Consider the following 21,685-nt stretch of genomic DNA (forward strand, 5'->3'; position numbering starts at 1 on the left):
GATTTATCTGTGTGTGTTGTGTGCGTGTGTGCGTGAGTGCTTGCTTGTAGAAAAAATCAGGTTGACTCACCCTACCTGTACAGGCATTCCAATGCCATCCTCTTTCATGTTACCGAATCTGTTACCGACTAAACCGACTCTGTCATCACCTTGCACTTTCACCACCCTGTGAAGTTCACCATCATTTATTCAATCTGTAGCCTAGTAAACTGCATGCTTTCGGACCACACAAAATGTCATAGCGTGACTCCAAGTGTTATTACGTTAATATTTGCGCATAAAAGCGTTTCCACTGACATTTCTCGCATATTACATTTCACCGACACAAAAAGACTCACCTTGCCCAGCGTATTTAGTTTTGTCGACTTTTGTAATGTATACCAACAGATGTTGTTTCCATCAGGCCTGTCATTTATCCGACATGTACTTTACCCACATAAATTTGGATAGAAACCTGGTTACAGTCAATTCATTTAGTTGTCTCCCCCATTAAGATACATACAGATTATGGTGACTCTCCCTGTAAACTTGTGTAGCCAGGTCATTTATCAGATGCAAGGAAAATGACAGCATACATTTCACAAAAAAACTCATCATTACAGCTACAAAGAGCTTATGTCACCAATACCAGGATGTTCTGGTCTATATGCTCTATTTTCTTTGTCATTATGTTGACTTCTAGAAACTGCCATGGGATAACACAAAATTATGCAATTCCCTCACTGAATGTTTCCTGGCAAGCTACAGTATATCATTGATTACACAACTCTCACTTGATTACTTTTTGGTTAACTTTTTTATGTGGAGAATCTGTCTTTTATCCCAGATAAATACAGAGCTAAAGTGCAAGGATTATAACACTGCAAGGATTATAACACTGCAAGTGTCACGCCCTGGTCGAGGTATTTTGTGTTTATCTTCATTTATTTGGTCAGGCCAGGGTGTGGCATGGGTTTTTGTATGTGGTGTGTTTTGTCCTGGGGTTTTGTTAGGTATTGGGTTTGTGGTTTAGTGGGGTTCTCTAGCAAAGTCTATGGCTGTCTGAATTGGTTCTCAATCAGAGGCAGGTGATTATCGTTGTCTCTGATTGGGAGCCATATTTAGTCAGCCATATTCTTTGAGTGTTTCGTGGGTGATTGTTCCTGTGTTCTCACCAGATAGGGCTGTTTCGGTTTTCGTTACGTTCTTTGTTTTGTAGTGTTTGCATCGATTTGTGTTTTACGTTTGTTTATTAAACATGGATCGCAATCTACACGCCGCATTTTGGTCCGACTCTCCTTCACATACAGAAAACCGTGACAGCAAGGCACAAACTATTAATACAATGATCGTCTCAGTGTCTAATCGTAAAAAACATGTTTACAAACACAAACATAATCGAGTATAAAATGATTATTTCATAGATAATACAAGGAACACCTGAACAAGTAAAACCTTGTCTACGCTTTACAATAACCTGTAACATACACCGTACATAATGTTCTGTATTACATACATCAACAATCACAGCAGGTACATATGTACAGGGAAAACAAGCCATTAAACATAATTTGTATGTCTGGATAATCATCACCATTATAACTATGTAATATCATTCCAATAGCATTATTCAATCTAGTAAAGATGCAGGACATAAAGGTTTGAATAGAACATGTTTCTTACAGGGCACAGCTGAGCTGAAAGATCAGCAGTGACAAAAATACTTTCTTTGGCTCAGCTAATATTGCAAACGCTCCTTCAGAAACTAATAACCATTTTACAAGGAAGAACATTTTTTTTTGAAGCCATGCAAAATATTGCACAACGTAGCTGCTTTGGTTTGGAATATCTACACAAAGTACAGCAGTAAAAGAGTAAACCTAAAATATAAATAATATACTTTAAGAAGTCAATGAACGGAAAGAAGGCCATTGAAGGCCGAAACGTTAATCTTTTTAACTTGTTTAAATAAAACAATACATTTTTAATGGTGAGCGAGCATTGCATCTTTTCCTTTTCAAAGAAGTCAATGTACAACAGGTAACACTAGCTGGGGTTGAGTATTGTGATCTGGGCCACAAAAGATGCACATAACAAAAGCATAATGCTGTCGTACCACGGTATTCCTGAATTGTAACTTTAACTGATCCTGTCACTGTCTCTGTGCCTCCTTTAAACAGTAAACGAACCATCAACAATAACGAATGTTTGAATCAGGATTGGTAGCTTGCCAAACTATGAATATTTGCTCTTCTCCATGACACAGACAGTGCATTCAGTGGGATACTCAGAACAGCTAAAGTAACTCTATAGATTGTATAGAATTAATCTCATAGCCACAGGAATATCACAAAACAGGAGGTCCCCTGTACATGACAACAGTATGCATTATCTTTTGTGTCTGGTTAATGATGTTTAAGTTCATAATGCCTAGTGGTGCCCTCCTGCCCCCTCCCTTGTGCTGCTACATGATAGGGGGCAGACACTGGGACAACTCCTAATCTCTGTCAGTGCCCACGTCTAGTTGAGGCTTGATGATGATATGCACGGACCTCTCCCCACTCGCCTCCTGATTGGTGTCCCTGTTGACCTTGGCCACGCCCTCACACAACTCCACCTCTGCAGACGCTCCAATGGGATGCAGTCGCTCAGTGGTCACCATCTTGCCCCCTGCCTTGGCGGAGAGGTCTCTTTTCAGCTTGTCGTTGCTATCGGACCCAATCTTCTCAGCTGCAAAGTACAGAATGATGTGGTTTAATCCATAAATTGTTTTGACACACTGTGAAGATTTATTTTGAGAGATAAAAGAGAGTGAGAGGCCTGGTCTTACCTGTCCTGTTAGTAATTACTTTGCGGTAAGTAGCCTCGTAGTTATTTTCTGTGCTTTCCCTGGGCTTCCAAATCATGGGTCGTGTTTTGGGCCGGGGCTTGTTGAGACGAGCCTCCTGGATCCACTCATGTTGCATCGCTTCGTCTGGTGTCATACGCTTGGTTGGATCCCACCTAGATAGCACAGGAATATACCCTAAGTGTGCATGGAGAAGATGAAGCAAGCTAATAATAATACGTTTCTGGGGGCGACTATATTTGCCCTGCTACACACAAGTGTGTAATGGAAATGTGTTTCTTCATATCCCAACTCCTCCCGAGACACCCGCAGGGAGTGGGGTCACTACCAGAAATCTCATGACAAAAGTTCTCATGACCCTGAAACCACAGAGTAATAATCCTGTGCTGAATTCTAGATTTCTAGTGTGTCAGTGTTGACGTACGCGAGGCAGTGTTGAAGGAAGTCCAGGAACAGAGGATCGTCGGTCTTCAAAACACTGGCCAGGTCTTTGGAGTTGGGTCTCCTCTTCCGCCCTTTGCTGTTTGTGATGTTTCTGGGGTTTCCTTTGGAGTCTGCAACAAGTCATCAAACACACTAGTTAGAGACTTACCAAACCTCATGGTTCAAACACAACCCAGAGATTCATCTGATTAATTTTGGACCTAATACTTTAAGATGTTTCGTTGCTCCTAATTGTATACATATTTTTATTTATTTAACTATGCAACTCAGTTAAGACCAAAATCTTATTTACAATGACGGCCTACCAAAAGGCCTCCTGCAGGGCCTGGGAGTAAAAATAAATATAAAATCACGACAAACACACATGACAAGAAAGACACCACAGCACTTGTCACGGTTTTCTGTATGAGAAGGAGAGTCGGACCAAAATGCGGCGTGTGGATTGCGATCCATGTTTAATAAACAAACGTAAAACACGAATCGATACAAACACTACAAAACAGAACCTAATGAACGTAACGAAAACCGAAACAGCACTATCTGGTGAAAACACATAGACAGGAACAATCACCCACAAACACACAGTGAAACCCAGGCTACCTAAATATGGTTCCCAATCAGAGACAATGACTAACACCTGCCTCTGATTGAGAAGCATATCAGGCCAGACATAGAAATAGACAAACTAGACAATGAAACATAGAATGCCCACTCAGCTCACACCCTGACCCCCCCCCCCCGGACGCACAACCTAAACCTATAGGGGAGGGTGTGGGTGGGCATCTCTCCGCGGTGGCGACTCTGGCACTGGACGTGGACCCCACTCCATAATAGTCTTAGTCCACCTCCTTAGCGTCCCTAGATAGGTTACCCTCCTTAATGACAGCTCGGGACAGAGGGGCAGCTCGGGACAGAGGGGCAGCTCGGGACAGAGGGGCAGCTCGGGACAGAGGGGCAGCTCGGGACTGAGGGGTAGCTCGGGACTGAGGGGTAGCTCGGGACTGAGGGGTAGCTCGGGACTGAGGGGTAGCTCGGAACTGAGAGGAAGCCCAGCACTGAGAGGAAGCCCAGCACTGAGAGGAAGCCCAGGCAGGTAGTTGGATCCAGCAGATCCTGGCTGGCTGGCGGTTCTGGCAGATCCTGGCTGACTAGCGGATATGGAAGAGTCTGGTTGACTGGCGGATCTGGAAGAGTCTGGTTGACTGGCGGATCTGGAAGAGTCTGGTTGACTGGCGGATCTGGAAGAGTCTGGTTGACTGGCGGATCTGGAAGAGTCTGGTTGACTGGCGGATCTGGAAGAGTCTGGTTGACTGGCGGATCTGGAAGAGTCTGGTTGACTGGCGGATCTGGAAGAGTCTGGTTGACTGGCGGATCTGGAAGAGTCTGGTTGACTGGCGGATCTGGAAGAGTCTGGCAGATCTGAAAGAGTCTGGCTGACTGGCAGTTCTGGCTGCTCCATGCTGACTGGCTGCTCCATGCTGACTGGCTGCTCCATGCTGACTGGCTGCTCTGGCTGCTCTGGCTGCTCCATGCCGACTGGCTGCTCTGGCTGCTCCATGCCGACTGGCTGCTCCATGCTGACTGGCGGCTCTGGCTGCTCCATGCTGACTGTCGGCCCTGGCTGCTCCACACTGACTGGCGGCCCTGGCTGCTCCACGCTGACTGGCGGCCCTGGCTGCTCCACGCTGACTGGCGGCCCTGGCTGCTCCACGCTGACTGGCGGCCCTGGATGCGCGGCCCTGGCTGCTCCATGCTGACTGCCGGCCCTGGCGGCTCCTTGCAGACTGGCGGCCCTGGCGGCTCCTTGCAGACTGGCGGCCCTGGCGGCTCCTTGCAGACTGGCGGCCCTGGCGGCTCCTTGCAGACTGGCGGCCCTGGCGGCTCCTTGCAGGCTGGCGGCCCTGGCGGCTCCTTGCAGACTGGCGGCCCTGGCGGCTCCTTGCAGACTGGCGGCCCTGGCGGCTCCTTGCAGACTGGCGGCCCTGGCGGCTCCTTGCAGACTGGCGGCCCTGGCGGCTCCTTGCAGACTGGCGGCCCTGGCGGCTCCTTGCAGACTGGCGGCCCTGGCGGCTCCTTGCAGACTGGCGGCCCTGGCGGCTCCTTGCAGACTGGCGGCCCTGGCGGCTCCTTGCAGACTGGCGGCTCTGGCGGCTCCTTGCAGACTGGCGGCTCTGGCGGCTCCTTGCAGACTGGCGGCTCTGGCGGCTCCTTGCAGACTGGCGGCTCTGGCGGCTCCTTGCAGACTGGCAGCTCCTTGCAGACTGGCAGCTCCTTGCAGACTGGCAGCTCCTTGCAGACTGACTGGCAGCTCCTTGCAGACTGACTGGCAGCTCCTTGCAGACTGGCAGCTCCTTGCAGACTGGCAGCTCCTTGCAGACTGGCAGTTCTGAACAGGCGGGAGACTCCGGCAGCGCTGTAGAGGCGGAAGGCTCTGGCAGCGCTAAACAGGCGGGAGACTCCGGCAGCGCTGTAGAGGAGGAAGGCTCTGACAGAGCTAGATAGGCGGGAGACTCCGGCAGCGCTGGAGAGGAGGAAGGCTCTGACAGCGCTGGACAGGCAAGGCGCACTGTAGGCCTGATGCGTGGTGCTGGCACTGGTGGTACTGGGCCGAGAACACGCACAGGAAGCCTGGTGCGGGGAGCTGCTACCGGAGGGCTGGTGTGTGGAGGTGGCACAGGATGGACCGGACCGTGAAGGTGTACTGGAGAGCTTGAGAGCAGGGCTGGCACAGGACGTGCAAGGCTAGGGAGGTGCACAGGAGGCCTAGTGCGTGAGGCTGGCACAATCTTCACCAGCCGACTAACACGCACCTCAGGACAAGTATGGAGCGCTGACCCAGGTGCCATCAAATCCCCGACACGCTCCGTCGGGCGAATATCGTACCTAAAGCACCAACACAGCAACTCCCTCATAACTCTCTCCTCCAATTTCCCCATTAACTCCTTCACAGTCTCTGCTTCGCTCACCTCCAACACCGGCTCTGATTCTGGTCTCCTCCTTGGCTCCTCACGATAAACAGGGGGAGTTGGCTCTGGTCTGAACCCTGACTCTGCCACACTCTCCCTGAGCCCCCCCCCCCCCCAAGAAATGTTTGGGGCTGACTCTCGGGCCTCCGTCCGCGCCGCCGTGCTTGCGTCGCAAACTCCATTCTCCGATAACCTTCCGCGCACTGCTCCATCGAATCCCAGGCGGGCTCCGGCACTCTCTCTGGGTCGACCGCCCACCTGTCTATTTCTTCCCAAGTCCTTTCCTCCTTTCGCTGCTGTTGCCCGTTACCACGCCGCTTGGTCCTGTTGTGGTGGGTGATTCTGTCACGGTTTTCTGTATGAGAAGGAGAGTCGGACCAAAATGCGGTGTGTGGATCGCGATCCATGTTTAATAAACAAACGTAAAACACGAATCGATACAAACACTACAAAACAGAACCTAATGAACGTAACGAAAACCGAAACAGCACTATCTGGTGAAAACACATAGACAGGAACAATCACCCACAAACACACAGTGAAACCCAGGCTACCTAAATATGGTTCCCAATCAGAGACAATGACTAACACCTGCCTCTGATTGAGAAGCATATCAGGCCAGACATAGAAATAGACAAACTAGACAATGAAACATAGAATGCCCACTCAGCTCACACCCTGACCCCCCCCCCCCGGACGCACAACCTAAACCTATAGGGGAGGGTGTGGGTGGGCATCTCTCCGCGGTGGCGACTCTGGCACTGGACGTGGACCCCACTCCATAATAGTCTTAGTCCACCTCCTTAGCGTCCCTAGATAGGTTACCCTCCTTAATGACAGCTCGGGACAGAGGGGCAGCTCGGGACAGAGGGGCAGCTCGGGACAGAGGGGCAGCTCGGGACAGAGGGGCAGCTCGGGACTGAGGGGTAGCTCGGGACTGAGGGGTAGCTCGGGACTGAGGGGTAGCTCGGGACTGAGGGGTAGCTCGGAACTGAGAGGAAGCCCAGCACTGAGAGGAAGCCCAGCACTGAGAGGAAGCCCAGGCAGGTAGTTGGATCCAGCAGATCCTGGCTGGCTGGCGGTTCTGGCAGATCCTGGCTGACTAGCGGATATGGAAGAGTCTGGTTGACTGGCGGATCTGGAAGAGTCTGGTTGACTGGCGGATCTGGAAGAGTCTGGTTGACTGGCGGATCTGGAAGAGTCTGGTTGACTGGCGGATCTGGAAGAGTCTGGTTGACTGGCGGATCTGGAAGAGTCTGGTTGACTGGCGGATCTGGAAGAGTCTGGTTGACTGGCGGATCTGGAAGAGTCTGGTTGACTGGCGGATCTGGAAGAGTCTGGTTGACTGGCGGATCTGGAAGAGTCTGGCAGATCTGAAAGAGTCTGGCTGACTGGCAGTTCTGGCTGCTCCATGCTGACTGGCTGCTCCATGCTGACTGGCTGCTCCATGCTGACTGGCTGCTCTGGCTGCTCTGGCTGCTCCATGCCGACTGGCTGCTCTGGCTGCTCCATGCCGACTGGCTGCTCCATGCTGACTGGCGGCTCTGGCTGCTCCATGCTGACTGTCGGCCCTGGCTGCTCCACGCTGACTGGCGGCCCTGGCTGCTCCACGCTGACTGGCGGCCCTGGCTGCTCCACGCTGACTGGCGGCCCTGGCTGCTCCACGCTGACTGGCGGCCCTGGATGCGCGGCCCTGGCTGCTCCATGCTGACTGCCGGCCCTGGCGGCTCCTTGCAGACTGGCGGCCCTGGCGGCTCCTTGCAGACTGGCGGCCCTGGCGGCTCCTTGCAGACTGGCGGCCCTGGCGGCTCCTTGCAGACTGGCGGCCCTGGCGGCTCCTTGCAGGCTGGCGGCCCTGGCGGCTCCTTGCAGACTGGCGGCCCTGGCGGCTCCTTGCAGACTGGCGGCCCTGGCGGCTCCTTGCAGACTGGCGGCCCTGGCGGCTCCTTGCAGACTGGCGGCCCTGGCGGCTCCTTGCAGACTGGCGGCCCTGGCGGCTCCTTGCAGACTGGCGGCCCTGGCGGCTCCTTGCAGACTGGCGGCCCTGGCGGCTCCTTGCAGACTGGCGGCCCTGGCGGCTCCTTGCAGACTGGCGGCTCTGGCGGCTCCTTGCAGACTGGCGGCTCTGGCGGCTCCTTGCAGACTGGCGGCTCTGGCGGCTCCTTGCAGACTGGCGGCTCTGGCGGCTCCTTGCAGACTGGCAGCTCCTTGCAGACTGGCAGCTCCTTGCAGACTGGCAGCTCCTTGCAGACTGACTGGCAGCTCCTTGCAGACTGACTGGCAGCTCCTTGCAGACTGGCAGCTCCTTGCAGACTGGCAGCTCCTTGCAGACTGGCAGTTCTGAACAGGCGGGAGACTCCGGCAGCGCTGTAGAGGCGGAAGGCTCTGGCAGCGCTAAACAGGCGGGAGACTCCGGCAGCGCTGTAGAGGAGGAAGGCTCTGACAGAGCTAGATAGGCGGGAGACTCCGGCAGCGCTGGAGAGGAGGAAGGCTCTGACAGCGCTGGACAGGCAAGGCGCACTGTAGGCCTGATGCGTGGTGCTGGCACTGGTGGTACTGGGCCGAGAACACGCACAGGAAGCCTGGTGCGGGGAGCTGCTACCGGAGGGCTGGTGTGTGGAGGTGGCACAGGATGGACCGGACCGTGAAGGTGTACTGGAGAGCTTGAGAGCAGGGCTGGCACAGGACGTGCAAGGCTAGGGAGGTGCACAGGAGGCCTAGTGCGTGAGGCTGGCACAATCTTCACCAGCCGACTAACACGCACCTCAGGACAAGTATGGAGCGCTGACCCAGGTGCCATCAAATCCCCGACACGCTCCATCGGGCGAATATCGTACCTAAAGCACCAACACAGCAACTCCCTCATAACTCTCTCCTCCAATTTCCCCATTAACTCCTTCACAGTCTCTGCTTCGCTCACCTCCAACACCGGCTCTGATTCTGGTCTCCTCCTTGGCTCCTCACGATAAACAGGGGGAGTTGGCTCTGGTCTGAACCCTGACTCTGCCACACTCTCCCTGAGCCCCCCCCCCCCCCAAGAAATGTTTGGGGCTGACTCTCGGGCCTCCGTCCGCGCCGCCGTGCTTGCGTCGCAAACTCCATTCTCCGATAACCTTCCGCGCACTGCTCCATCGAATCCCAGGCGGGCTCCGGCACTCTCTCTGGGTCGACCGCCCACCTGTCTATTTCTTCCCAAGTCCTTTCCTCCTTTCGCTGCTGTTGCCCGTTACCACGCCGCTTGGTCCTGTTGTGGTGGGTGATTCTGTCACGGTTTTCTGTATGAGAAGGAGAGTCGGACCAAAATGCGGTGTGTGGATCGCGATCCATGTTTAATAAACAAACGTAAAACACGAATCGATACAAACACTACAAAACAAAGAACATAACGAAAACCGAAACAGCCCTATCTGGTGAACAACACAGAGACAGGAACAATCACCCACAAACACACAGTGAAACCCAGGCTACCTAAATATGGTTCCCAATCAGAGACAATGACTAACACCTGCCTCTGATTGAGAACCATATCAGGCCAGACATAGAAATAGACAAACTAGACAATGAAACATAGAATGCCCACTCAGCTCACACCCTGACCAACCAAAACATAGAAATATACAAAGTAAACTATGGTCAGGGTGTGACAGCACTACACAAAGAGAGACCTAAGATAACAACATAACATAGCAACAACACATGACAACAACTTGGTAGCAACACAACATGGCAGCAGCACAACATGGTAGCAGCACAAAACATGATACAAACATTATTGGGCACAGACAACAGTACAGACAACAGACAACATTATGTATACAACAACCTTATATATATTTCCGAAGTAAAGAAACACATTCTTACTGTACAAATCATAGAAAGTTCTTACCGAAAAACAACCTTCTCCTGGATGCTGTCTGCACAAAATCCTTGGGAGGCATTCCAAGTACCTATGAAATAAAAGAACAGAATGTTCTTGAATGGTGATGGATAAATGGATTCCTAAAAACATTTAACATCAGATACTCCAATTGGCTAGCGCTGGGGTCTGAGACTGTATGTCTGCAGGTGATTGGTTGTGTACCTCCATGATGCACGCAATCTGCTCCACCTCGCTCTCCCCAGGAAATAGGGGGAAGCCGGTGTAGAGCTCAGCCATGATGCAGCCCAGACTCCACATGTCGATGGCCATGCTGTATGGGTGGCCCAGGATAACCTCTGGGGAGCGATAGAAACGACTCTGGATGTAGGTGTAGACTACAAGGGCAGGCAAGGAGAAAGGGAGGGAGCGGAGTTCATGTTCAAATTCTGTTATTGTATATGACTGCTGTGGCTTTGGAGATTTTAACATAAGACTTTTAAATCGGGTATTTGATCAGGTGAGACACACCTCTCTGCTGCTCATAACAGCTGGACCCAAAGTCAACCACCTTTATATTTCCTTGTCCTTTCTGAGACAGAAGTATGTTCTCCTTTTGTGAAAAAAAGAGAAACAATGTCAATTTGACATTTTCCAAGTTACCAAACAAAGTGCAACCAACTTATTTCCTCTGCAGTGCACTGGTACTGTGCATTAGCATGTCTGACTTCTCAGCTGGGTATTCTTTGTGTTGTTACTGTTCCATGCAGAGCCATTACAATGTATGGGGATTTGTGGAACCTTACCAGTTTGAGGTCACAGTGAATGATCTTCTCCTTATACAGCATCTGTAGGCACTTGAGCAGGGAGCGGGTGAAATGACGGATCAGGGCCAGACTGAAGCCCTGGAAGTTGTTCTTCTTGATCAGCTCATACAGGTTGACTCTACACAGAAAGACAAGAATTTAGAGAACTGGTCAAATGATAGCATGTCTGTCACTATTCCCAGTCTTTCTTTGCGTTTTCTTTTTCCCACCACTGCATAGAGGGTTTGGCCTCAAATGTAATAGTTTATTAGTCCTCTAGAGGCCAGCACTATACTGCATTTTGATATCATGGTAAATCTAGCAAGACCATGCAGTTTAGTAATAAGATATTTAAAAAAGGAAGTGGACACCATTATGTTGCATGCTGAATCAGATTACTTAACAGTCTTGAATGTCTTAACATTAAGAAGAGAGTCTCTCAGAGTTATTCTTTGTATTTCTAGATACTTCTGGGATTTACACACTTCTCTGTCCAGTGTAACCGGAGCCTTCACATCCCGAGCAGCCAGAGAAAAGTGATAGAGCCCTAATCAAGGCGTTAACTAAGGGACTGGGTGACGGTAATGTTAGACAGGGTGGCAGTCCAAGACGTCTACTAAAGGTCAGCCAGCCTGGAATAGAATACTATTTTGTCTCAGAGGGAACCTAACGCTAGTTGAGGCAGATTGTTCTAGGCGGGATGCTCACTTTGCTCAAGTAGTGTAGCATTTTAAGTGACTAGTGACAAACGAGCTGTGTATGTAATAGGGGAGTTGTACCTTGTTGTACCTTGGGAGAGGTGCCTAACCTTGAATACCTTTGATTAACACATGAATTACTCAGGGTTCCATTTATCTTCTACTGGGACTATTTTGATTGTGTGTGTGTGTGTGTGTGTGTATGTTTGTGCGTGTGATTGTTTTACTCATCATTCCAGGTGTCTTATCATAGTGTTATACATACCACACACTACACTCACCCTAGCAGCTCGAAGGTGATGCAGAGATGGTTGCGGAAGTAGAAGTATTCTTTCATATGGATGACATTGTGGCACTTTTCCCTGTCTTTCCTCCTCACAGCATCCAGGATCTTCAGTTCCACTAGGGCCTGGTGGTGAAACCTACAGTCCAATGTAAGAGTTAGTTAGAGTTAGTCATGACTCCATTCTGGATTTAACCATTAAAAATCAGAAATGGAAAATCTCCTAGCAAATATTTTTCAATTCCAGTTTTAATTTACTTTGGTGTGAAAAATTATGACAGCTGCAAAGAAGGGAGAATCTCCTCTCCCAGGAGAAACAGGATCTTTGAGAGGGTTTAGTTCAAGACAAGGCCCAAGTGGCGAGACCAAGGCAGCCCTATGGCGGTAAGCACCCATTTTGTTTTCTGCATTATTGAAAAGCATTAAGCCCTGATGACATTTGTATCAATCAAAGTCAAAGAGGAGGAGGCGGACTTCCATTGACACACAGGGTGCATTGGATCACCTGAGAGAGGACTGGTAAAGCAATACCGAGGTAACTCCTTTGGAACACTGACCTGACGACCTGTCAGTACTGACCTCACACAAGAAGGTCAGTTTCAGAGTCTTTGAGCGTTGGATGCGTATTCAAGAGCATGTAGCAAAATGTTTTGTTTGTACCTTTTCTTGTTGCGAATGACCTTGATGGCGACCAGCTCTTGGGTCTTGTGGTCCAGACATTTCAGAACCTGTCCAAATGATCCTTTCCCAATCACCTCCAGCACCTCGAAGCGGAAGCCAATGTGGTCGTGCAGAATCTGGATACAGAACAGAGAACATTCAATTGGAAATGTTTGTGTACTGTGTATGGTATGTTGGACAATACTTTTGAATACAAGAGCCTCACTGCATGTACTTAAATGGTAGTTCATGATACAATGACATCCTTCATTATGGTTTTCTATAATGACTACTATAATGACTAATGTTAAACACTACTTCATTTACATTGACATTTTAGTAATTTAGCAGATGCTCTTATCCAGAGCGACTTACAGTTAGTGCCTTCATCTTAAGATATTTGTATTTATTTATTTAATTTAACCTTTATTTCACTAGGCAAGTCAGTTAAGAACAATTTCTTATTTACAATGACGGCCTACCAAAAGGCTAAATGCCTCCTGCGGGGACGGGGGCTGGGATTTCAAATAAAAATAAATTAAATAAAAATATAGGACAAAACACACATCACGACAAGAGAGACAACATAACACTACATAAAGAGAGACCTAAGTTAACAATATAGCATGGCAGCAACACATGACTACATAGCATGGTAGCAACACAACATGGCAGCAGCACAAAACAGGGTACAAACATTATTGAGCACAGACAACAGCACAAAGGGCAAGAAGGTAGAGACAACAATATATCACGCAGAGCAGCCACAACTGTCAGTAAGTGTCCATGATTAAGTCTTTGAATTAAGTGATTGCGATAAAACTGTCCAGTTTGAGTGTTTGTTGCAGCTCGTTCCAGTCGCTAGCTGCAGCGAATAGCAAGGTGATAGCTAGGTAGCAAGGTGAGACAGTATATCACAGTCGTAGCAAGTACATTTTTCCTCAATAAGGTAATTATCAGCAAAGTCAGTGCTAGTAGGAAAAGTTAGTTAGTTCAAAAGTTAGTTAAAATTAGGTCAAGTTAGTTAGTTAAAAAGTTAAAGTGAGTTAGTTAACAGTTAGGTAAAGTTAGTTAGTTAGTTAGTTAAAAGTTAGTTAAAGTTAAGAAAAGTAAGTTCAATTTAGGTAAAGTTAGTTTAAAGTTAGTTCATAATAATACTGCTCCTGTGTTATTTCATTTGGTTATTTAGCTGAGCATCTGTCATGACTTAACTAGTTTTGTGTGACCTAGAGGTTACCATGAATGGGGCATAGGGCCATGAGTCTAAACAATGTTCACAGTCAGTCTCCCTGTAACAGCACAGCCATACAGGATGGAATAAGACACTAACTGCCTGTGGATAGTCAGTTAGACTCACATGGCAGTTTGGCTAGCGTGCATGGGACTTAACATAATTTCACTGCAGATTATTGTGAAGTTGAGAGAAAGGTCAGTTGGATGGTCTGACTGGTCATATCACAGCAAACAAACAAACAAACAAACCTTCTTACACCTTACCCCAAGGAACCACAATAATAATTTCAATTAAAATCATTGACGTAACTGTACCCTGTTGTAGCTGCCGTGCTCGTCGTCGTAGCCGGCATTCTGAGGAATTCCGTGAGAGGCCTTGATCTTCTTAGTCTCCAGACCCAGGAACCAGATCTCTGAGTAGTCCATGATCTCCTGCTGCTCAAACTCTGTCAGACGCCCTTGGAAGTGCCTCAGTGCCTCTGTGGGAGACATGGGCAGCCTCTGTCCTTTATAAAGCTTTGCCTCTTCCAGCTTGTTGCTGAGACCCTTGGTGGTGATAGAGTCAGACAGGTTCTCCACTGAGGAGCCAAACCATGTGGAGAACTGGGAGGAGGGCTTTGGTCTCTCATCCTGCAAATCACAAAAGGGATCAAGAGGTCAGTTGATCTGTCGTTTCAACCCTTTGGCTCCATCACTAAGCGTAACCCTGATGAAACTTGCTCTCACTTCCTTTTACATTACTGGGAAATTGCATGTCAACTGAGCGGTTTCACCTGAAGATGTATAAACTACCAAGGACTTACTATCATGTACAATTTACATGTGCATTTACAATCGACAACTGGAGTCAAGTTAACTACTTTTGGAGGCCAACAGTATAGTGTGACACAGTGTGAAATGTAGCCTCACCTGGTGTGTCTGGTAGTTGTTCTGCACCCCCTTGTTGGCGATGTGGGGCAGGATGCTATCGGACTGCTGGTGGTGGAGTTTGGCATTGCTGACAACAACCTGTATAACCGTGGGCTCCAGCTGGGGCAAGGTCACTACGCCCGAGTTCAATTTCTTCAAGAGAGAGAGAAGGGTTCAAATAAATAAAGGGTTTTTAAAATATGCAGATGAAAACATTAAAAGTATAATAACATTTTGTATCGTCATAACTAGTCTCACTTGCCAGACCCATGGTGCTCTAACCCCAGTTGTGTCCGAGTTACAGCGACTGTTGGAAGAGACTATGTGATCACGTAGTGGGAGGTAGAGAGTCCTACATCCGTTCTAATTGTGGTGGCTCAGGTAACCAGGACCCCCAGGGTTGAGGATGGAATTACTCAGCAGGGTGAGTGTGAGGCGGGAACAAAAGCCTGGAGACTGGGCCATGACAGTCTGTCATCGTAGCTGCTGCTGTGGGGGACCTAAACTGGAGCAGGCCTTTCTCTAGCTGCCATGCTGCTTGCTGTAAGAGCACGTTTACATATGTCACTGGCTGCCTTGCAGGCATAGCTAAACGAATGATGGGGAAAGGAGACCTCTTACCTAGGCTACGACAGGGATCATGACTTTATTGTAAAATTGTACATGCCAGTAAAATATTGAATGACTTCCTACATGGTAATGGCAATGTATCTGCCGATATAACTAACATGTAAATACATAGGTGTTATTATGGACAGTTATTGTAAAGTGGAACCAGTAGTTCTTTATCCCTTTACTTTGGTAACAGCAAGCACAGAAGCACAAAACACCAGCCCGGTCTATACATAGCAGTGATATTTAATCGCACGTGCACAGGCTGCTGCAGTAGCGTCCAACTTAGTTATGACGCATAGAGACACAGGCTAAATATAGTTTCAAGCACCTGCTACAACAAGCAAATGGTAAATACAGTATTATACCAGCACACAACTGGTATCAGGGCAGGCTGATTAGGTAATCAAAAGAGAACCATCATGTTCTCCCAGAAGCTTAGCTGGTGCGTAAAACTCGCAAATTCAGCCAAAGAAAGAGGTGGAATGGGTTTGCACTCCTAAAGATGTCACATAAAGCTTACTTTATAATTTTTTACTGCATCAAGGATAGTGTACACAGACGTTTCGAGTTTACAGCATTGTGTAGGTGCAATTTCCTTTAATTCAAAACAGCATTTGTAAAGAACAACAGATGACCAGCAGGCTCATTAGATATACACTTAGAAAAAAAGGTGCTATCTAGAACCTAAAAGAGTTTTTCGGGTGTCCCCTTTGAATAACCCGTTTTGGTTCCAGGTAGAACCCTTTTAAGTTCCATGTAAAATCCCTTCCAGAGAGTTCTACATGGAACCCAAAATAGCTCTACCTGGAACCAAAAAGGGTTATTCTATTGGGACAACCGAAGAACCCTTTTGGAACCCTTTTTCTAAGAGTGTAGGCTACTACACTGTTTTCTTAAACACATCGTGTTTTATTGACAGTGAGGACTGCTTTAAGTTCATCACTGTAAATGGAAGGCCAAAGTTATCCCCTTGAGTTGTCATTCACCAACAACATTAAACATTTACTCCAATAGCATGAGTTAGCTAGGGTAGTGACGTTTGGTGGAGTGAAGGGAGAGGGCACTGCACAGACAGAAAGATACAGGATTGAAAGAGAGTGGGTCTGTAGGGGCTCAAATGCTCTACAGGTCACCAGTGAGTAAAGGCTCACCTGTGAATAGGGTCGATTGGTTCCCTGTTGGGTCTGGAGCCTGTGTGAGTGTGGGAAAGCCTCTCCTCTAGAAGACTGTGGAGGAAAGGAATATGGGAGACTTCCCTTAACATTACATTTACACACAGAACTTCTCTACACCTGTATTAGTCAGTGTGTGGGCGTTGGATGCAGCATTGCCAAGGGAGTCTCCCCCAAATCAGATTCAGTTTTAGTTAAATAGATTCAATATGACTCATAACAAGTCATTGAGGTCTGAATCTGCATTATGAATCGCATATTTTTAATAACTGAAACTTGATGAACTTCAAAGTATCTCTGTGAATGAGGAGAATAAATAGCCTGATTGTTGCTGGTGGGTGTTTCAGGCCCAGCACAGCAGTGGGTCTCACAGATAGATACAGTAGTGAAGTAGGATTACTACCATGCAAGCAAAGATGATGCACACTCTCCAAAATTAGAGTATCTTATGCAATTAGCTACCACAGTAGCAATGGTCTCTTTATGATCGATTTTTCCACAAGAAGCATTCCTTTCCTGGAGCATAGGCTTGTTAACCCTCTGATGTTCTATGAAGAGTGTAAGGGTGTGGTAATGATGGTGTAAGGGTGTGGTAATGCTGGTAATGATGGTGAGAGTAGAGGGCTGTTTTAACCTGGCACCAGAGAGAGCCTTCACTTCCTTTCACAAAGCCAATTCAGTCTGATGCTAGGCTTCATGGGGTCATATCAGTCACTGAGATTATATTATCTCTTGTGCCAATGTGACAGAATAGCTAGTTTTACACATGCCTTAATCAGAGGGGAGTGTGTCAACTAACACAGTGTGTTGAATGAGAGACACCATATGGGTGGACTGAAACATCCAGCCCAGATGAGCACAGGCAAAACTCCAGAGAGCCAGAGAGGGTTAGACAACGGCTGGCTGGTTAGCAGAGCAGATTGAGAATGGACTTGACCTAAATAACACTATTGGATTAAAAGGTCAGAAGAATAAAACAGTGGAAAAATATACTGTTTCTCATGAGTTCACTAAATAAACATCCATATGCTTCATATTCTTTATGAAATGACCAATTGCCTCTTACTGACCCATATGTGTTCCTTGACGAGAATATGACCGTATTTTGATTCCCATACACAGGGCAATGTATAAAATGATTTGTCATGGGAAAACTTAGAGTAGTGGAACACCATTGCCTCTTACTGACCCATATGTGTTCCTTGACGAGAATATGACCGTATTTTGATTCCCATACACAGGGCAATGTATAAAATGATTTGTCATGGAAAAACTTAGAGTAGTGGAACACCAGTTCCCACCTAGGATTGCCTTCACATTGGCTTGGTTTGGAATCGGAACAAGTTTTTATTTTTATTTTTTTTATTTAACCTTTATTTAACCAGGCAAGTCAGTTAAGAACAAATTCTTATTTTCAATGACGGCCTGGGAACAGTGGGTTAACTGCCTGTTCAGGGGCAGAACGACAGATTTGTACCTTGTCAGCTCGGGGGTTTGAACTCGCAACCTTCCGGTTACTAGTCCAACGCTCTAACCACTAGGCTACCCTGCCGCCCCAAGTCAGCAAACACTCATTCAAATATGAACACATGCAGGATTCACATGTAAAACAACCAATCCCCTGGGAGGATTGTGAGAGTGAAGGTTATACTGCGATGTCGGCCACTGTGGTAGGGCACTAAACAGGTACTGTACTTACTGTAAGCAGATACAAAACCGCTCATCCATTTGAAATGGGCACTCAGCAGACGGGGATTCAAACCAGCGACCTTTCAATTACTGGCCCAAAGCTCTGAAGAGCTAGGCTACCTGCCACCAATTCTAAGCATGCAATACCTCTGTGTTCAAATGGCAATGATTTGTCTTATATAAGGGCAATGATTTGTCTTATATAGGCCTACTGTAGTATTACAATAGTCCAGCATCTGATAACTGAAGTCACTTTTTTTCTGAGGTCACTTGTAGTGTTATGATATGTGTTACCCTGTATTTCTACTTGGGTTGTGGTCATGAGAGGGAGGTGTGCTGGGGGTGTGCTCATCCCCTGAGGGAGGTGTGCTGGGGGTGGGGTCATCCCCTGAAATGTTATCAAGGGTCTGGGTGGGTCAGTAGAGCAATGATGCACAGAGCAACAAAGAAGCTGCCACTAGTTGCAGTGCACATCTCACTGGATAGTGGAAAGAGCTTTTGGATTGTTGACATCATGCAGGTCCTTGAAAGGGAACACATTATTCCTAATATGTATTTTCTGAGACTCGCACGACACCAGTTACAGAACAGCATGAGGAAAGTAAAGCTTCAGCTCCAATGGTAAGGAACGTATTGCAAATATTGAATTGGCAGCGAATGGAAACAACTGTCTAAGAGTTGATAGCGTCAACAACGGATGAAGTTTCAGTAGCTATACAGAAACGTACACATTTTTTGCTCATGAAAAGTAGAGCATCAATCCCACCCAGAAAAGCTGACTGAGAATTTCAAACTTGATTCAGAGAAAATACACTGACTGATTTATAGATGGCTGCTGATCAATGTGACAATGATATTGCAAATAATAAATGACAGAGATGTCAACAAGGCTAATGTTATTTGTAAAAAGTGGATGAAAGAGTTGCTGTTTTCCTGTCCTTGGTCATTTGGGATACTGTTTATAGTAAAGCTATAGAGCTTCTGTCAACACCATGAATCTAGCCATAAAGTAAGTGTAGACTAAAATAGTTATGGATCATGTCTATCTTGAATACCTTCTCAGATAACCCATAAGCAAACTACTAAATGGGTCATAATATTTAGCTCCTACTACTGTTTACTTATCATACTATTCTGTAATTGAAATCAGTTTGTTAACGTTCAGTGGAAAAGAAAAGTGAATCTTCATACAATTTCAACTGCAAAATTAATGTTATATCAGACTTCAGTGGCATAAAAAATACATAACTGTCTGATGTTCAAGCAAACGATAAAATAGAATACAATAAGAGAGAAAACATAAATGTTGTAAAAAACTGCATTGTCAACATATGTAGCCTAAAGATTGAAATAAATAACGGATTGTGTGGATATAGATACTCAAAATGGATTATTGACCTCACCTTGTTATTCATTTCGGGAAACATACCGCTTTGAATGTAGCCTACGACTGTAAGTAACTACTGTAAATTCCAGGTAAATGCAAGTCGCGAGCACATCTTCAAAAGTCCAGGCGGCTTGTCACGTTCAGATTCTCTTTAACTTCAGCAGCCCAAGTCAAACCGAAGAGCGATTGTCTCTTGAATCAGCACAAACTGACCGGGTCCTGAAACTCAAACTGCAACAGTCATAATTTTAAACATAGAGTCAGTATTGCTGTCGTCAGGAGGAGATTAGAGAAAGAAGCAAGCTGTAAACTGTCTATTCATCTGACGCGTGAGTCTCTGGAGAGGCTGCCTATTTAGGTTTCTGCAGCTGACAGCTGGGTCTACCCGAAATATGTTTTTTTTCCCGGTTAGGCTGCATATCGTCACCTACATTGGACTAGCACTCCTAAAATTCAGTAGTGGCCGGTGAGTGTGCGCCATTGCGCGCACAGTAGCCAATAGTCTACCGCAGAGGCTGCATCCCTGTGGATATCCTACAGAGTCGACGTAGGCTACTGAGTTTCTCACATTGCAGTCTTGATGTTTTCAGAGATGCTGATGTCGCTCATATTTTCTCACCTCACAATTTACCATTCACAGACCATTTCACACATTGCTATAACATTTATTGGGTCAGACTATTGCAATAAAAACTCTGTATTGAGGCATAATCACAGTTGACCCGAGATGGGGCAGACACTCTTTTTGTAAACACTGTGAATCATACATTAACCCCTATAAAGCTTTCCCCTATTTCGACCCTCACACGGGTTAAAGATTTGATGAAATTGTAGGTTTGCACTGGCAGACACAAACAGTAAAGGCGTACTGAATTTCATCTCTCCCTGTCTGTCACGCACGCACACATGTACACAAAATAAACCAATTGACAATGCAAAGCCTGTTTCATAATAGGTTATACAGCTTGATAATATGTCAAAGGTTTTAGAACACCTACTCATTCAAGGATTTTTCTTATTTAAAAAAAAAAACTATTTTCTACTTTGTAGAATAATACTGAAGACATAAAAACTATGAAATAGCACATATGTAATCGTGTAGTAACCAAAAAAGTGTTAAACAAATCAAAGTATATTTTATATTTGAAATTCTTCAAATAGCCACCCCTTGCCTTGATGACAGCTTTGCACATTCTTGGCATTCTCTCAACCAGCTTCACCTGGAATGCTTTTCCAACAGTATTGAAGGCCAGCATCCCAGAGTTGCCTCTTCACTGTGGACGTTGAGAGTGGTGTTTTGCAGGTACTATTTAATGAAGCTGCCAGTTGAGGACTTGTGAGGCGTCCGTTTCTCAAACTAGACACTAATGTACTTAGTTGTGCACCGGGGCTTCCCACTCTTTCTATTCTGGTTAGAGCCAGTTTGCGCTGTTCTGTGAAGGGAGTAGTACACAGCGTTGAACAAGATCTTCAGTTTCTTGGCAATTTCTTGCATGGAATAGCCTTAATTTCTCAGAACAAGAATAGACTGACGAGTTGTGGAAGAAAGCTGTGCTAACATAATTGCAAAAGGGTTTTCTAATGATCAATTAGCCTTTTAAAATTATACACTTGGATTAGCTAACACAACGTGCCTTTGGAACACAGGAGTGATGGTTTCTGATAATGGGCCTTTGTACGCCTAGATAGTAGAATAGTCATTTACAACAAGGCTAGGCGTCCTGTTAGCGGGATACCTGTCGACAACATCTGGTTGAAATTGGAGGGCGCGCAATTCAAGTACATAATCGTAATATTAAACATTTATGAACATACAAGTATCTTATATTGTTTAAAAGCTTAAAATCTTGTTAATCTACCTGCATTATCTGATTTACAATAGGCTTTACTGCGAAAGCATACCATGCAATTGTTTGAGGACTGTGCCCCACATCAACATATTTTTCAACCAGCACAGGCTTCATAAAATCACAAATAGCGATTAAATAAATCACTTACTTTTGAAAATCTTCCCCTGTTTTCAATCTCAAGGGTCCCTTGCTACAATATGAATGGTTGTTTTGTTAGATATATCCCAAAAAGTCTGTTTAGTTGGCGCCATCGATTTGAGTAATCCACTCATTCAACATGCAGAGAAAGG

The 21,685-nt window shown here is 46.7% G+C and overlaps 1 protein-coding gene across 2 annotated transcripts; it reads right to left on the minus strand.

Annotated features, from left to right (window-relative positions):
- Positions 1-1,377: 1,377 nt before the first annotated feature.
- dyrk4 (dual-specificity tyrosine-(Y)-phosphorylation regulated kinase 4) lies at positions 1,378-20,034 on the minus strand. Of its 2 annotated transcripts, XM_021574914.2 has the most exons (13): positions 19,562-20,034; positions 16,449-16,523; positions 14,683-14,835; positions 14,089-14,403; positions 12,541-12,677; positions 11,879-12,019; positions 10,900-11,038; positions 10,625-10,706; positions 10,319-10,491; positions 10,124-10,184; positions 3,252-3,381; positions 2,810-2,982; positions 1,378-2,709 (listed from the first exon to the last, which is right to left on the minus strand). In XM_021574914.2, exons 1-13 carry the CDS (start codon positions 19,583-19,585, stop codon positions 2,477-2,479), a joined length of 1,836 nt encoding a protein of 611 aa, XP_021430589.2. In that variant the 5' UTR covers positions 19,586-20,034; the 3' UTR covers positions 1,378-2,476. The 2 variants fall into 2 exon arrangements, with proteins under 2 accessions (XP_021430589.2, XP_021430597.2); XM_021574922.2 differs by lacking the exon at positions 16,449-16,523.
- Between the last annotated feature and the right edge of the window lie 1,651 nt (positions 20,035-21,685).

The sequence above is a fragment of the Oncorhynchus mykiss genome, chromosome 2 (assembly GCF_013265735.2).
Source record: "Oncorhynchus mykiss isolate Arlee chromosome 2, USDA_OmykA_1.1, whole genome shotgun sequence".
Taxonomy (NCBI): domain Eukaryota; kingdom Metazoa; phylum Chordata; class Actinopteri; order Salmoniformes; family Salmonidae; genus Oncorhynchus; species Oncorhynchus mykiss.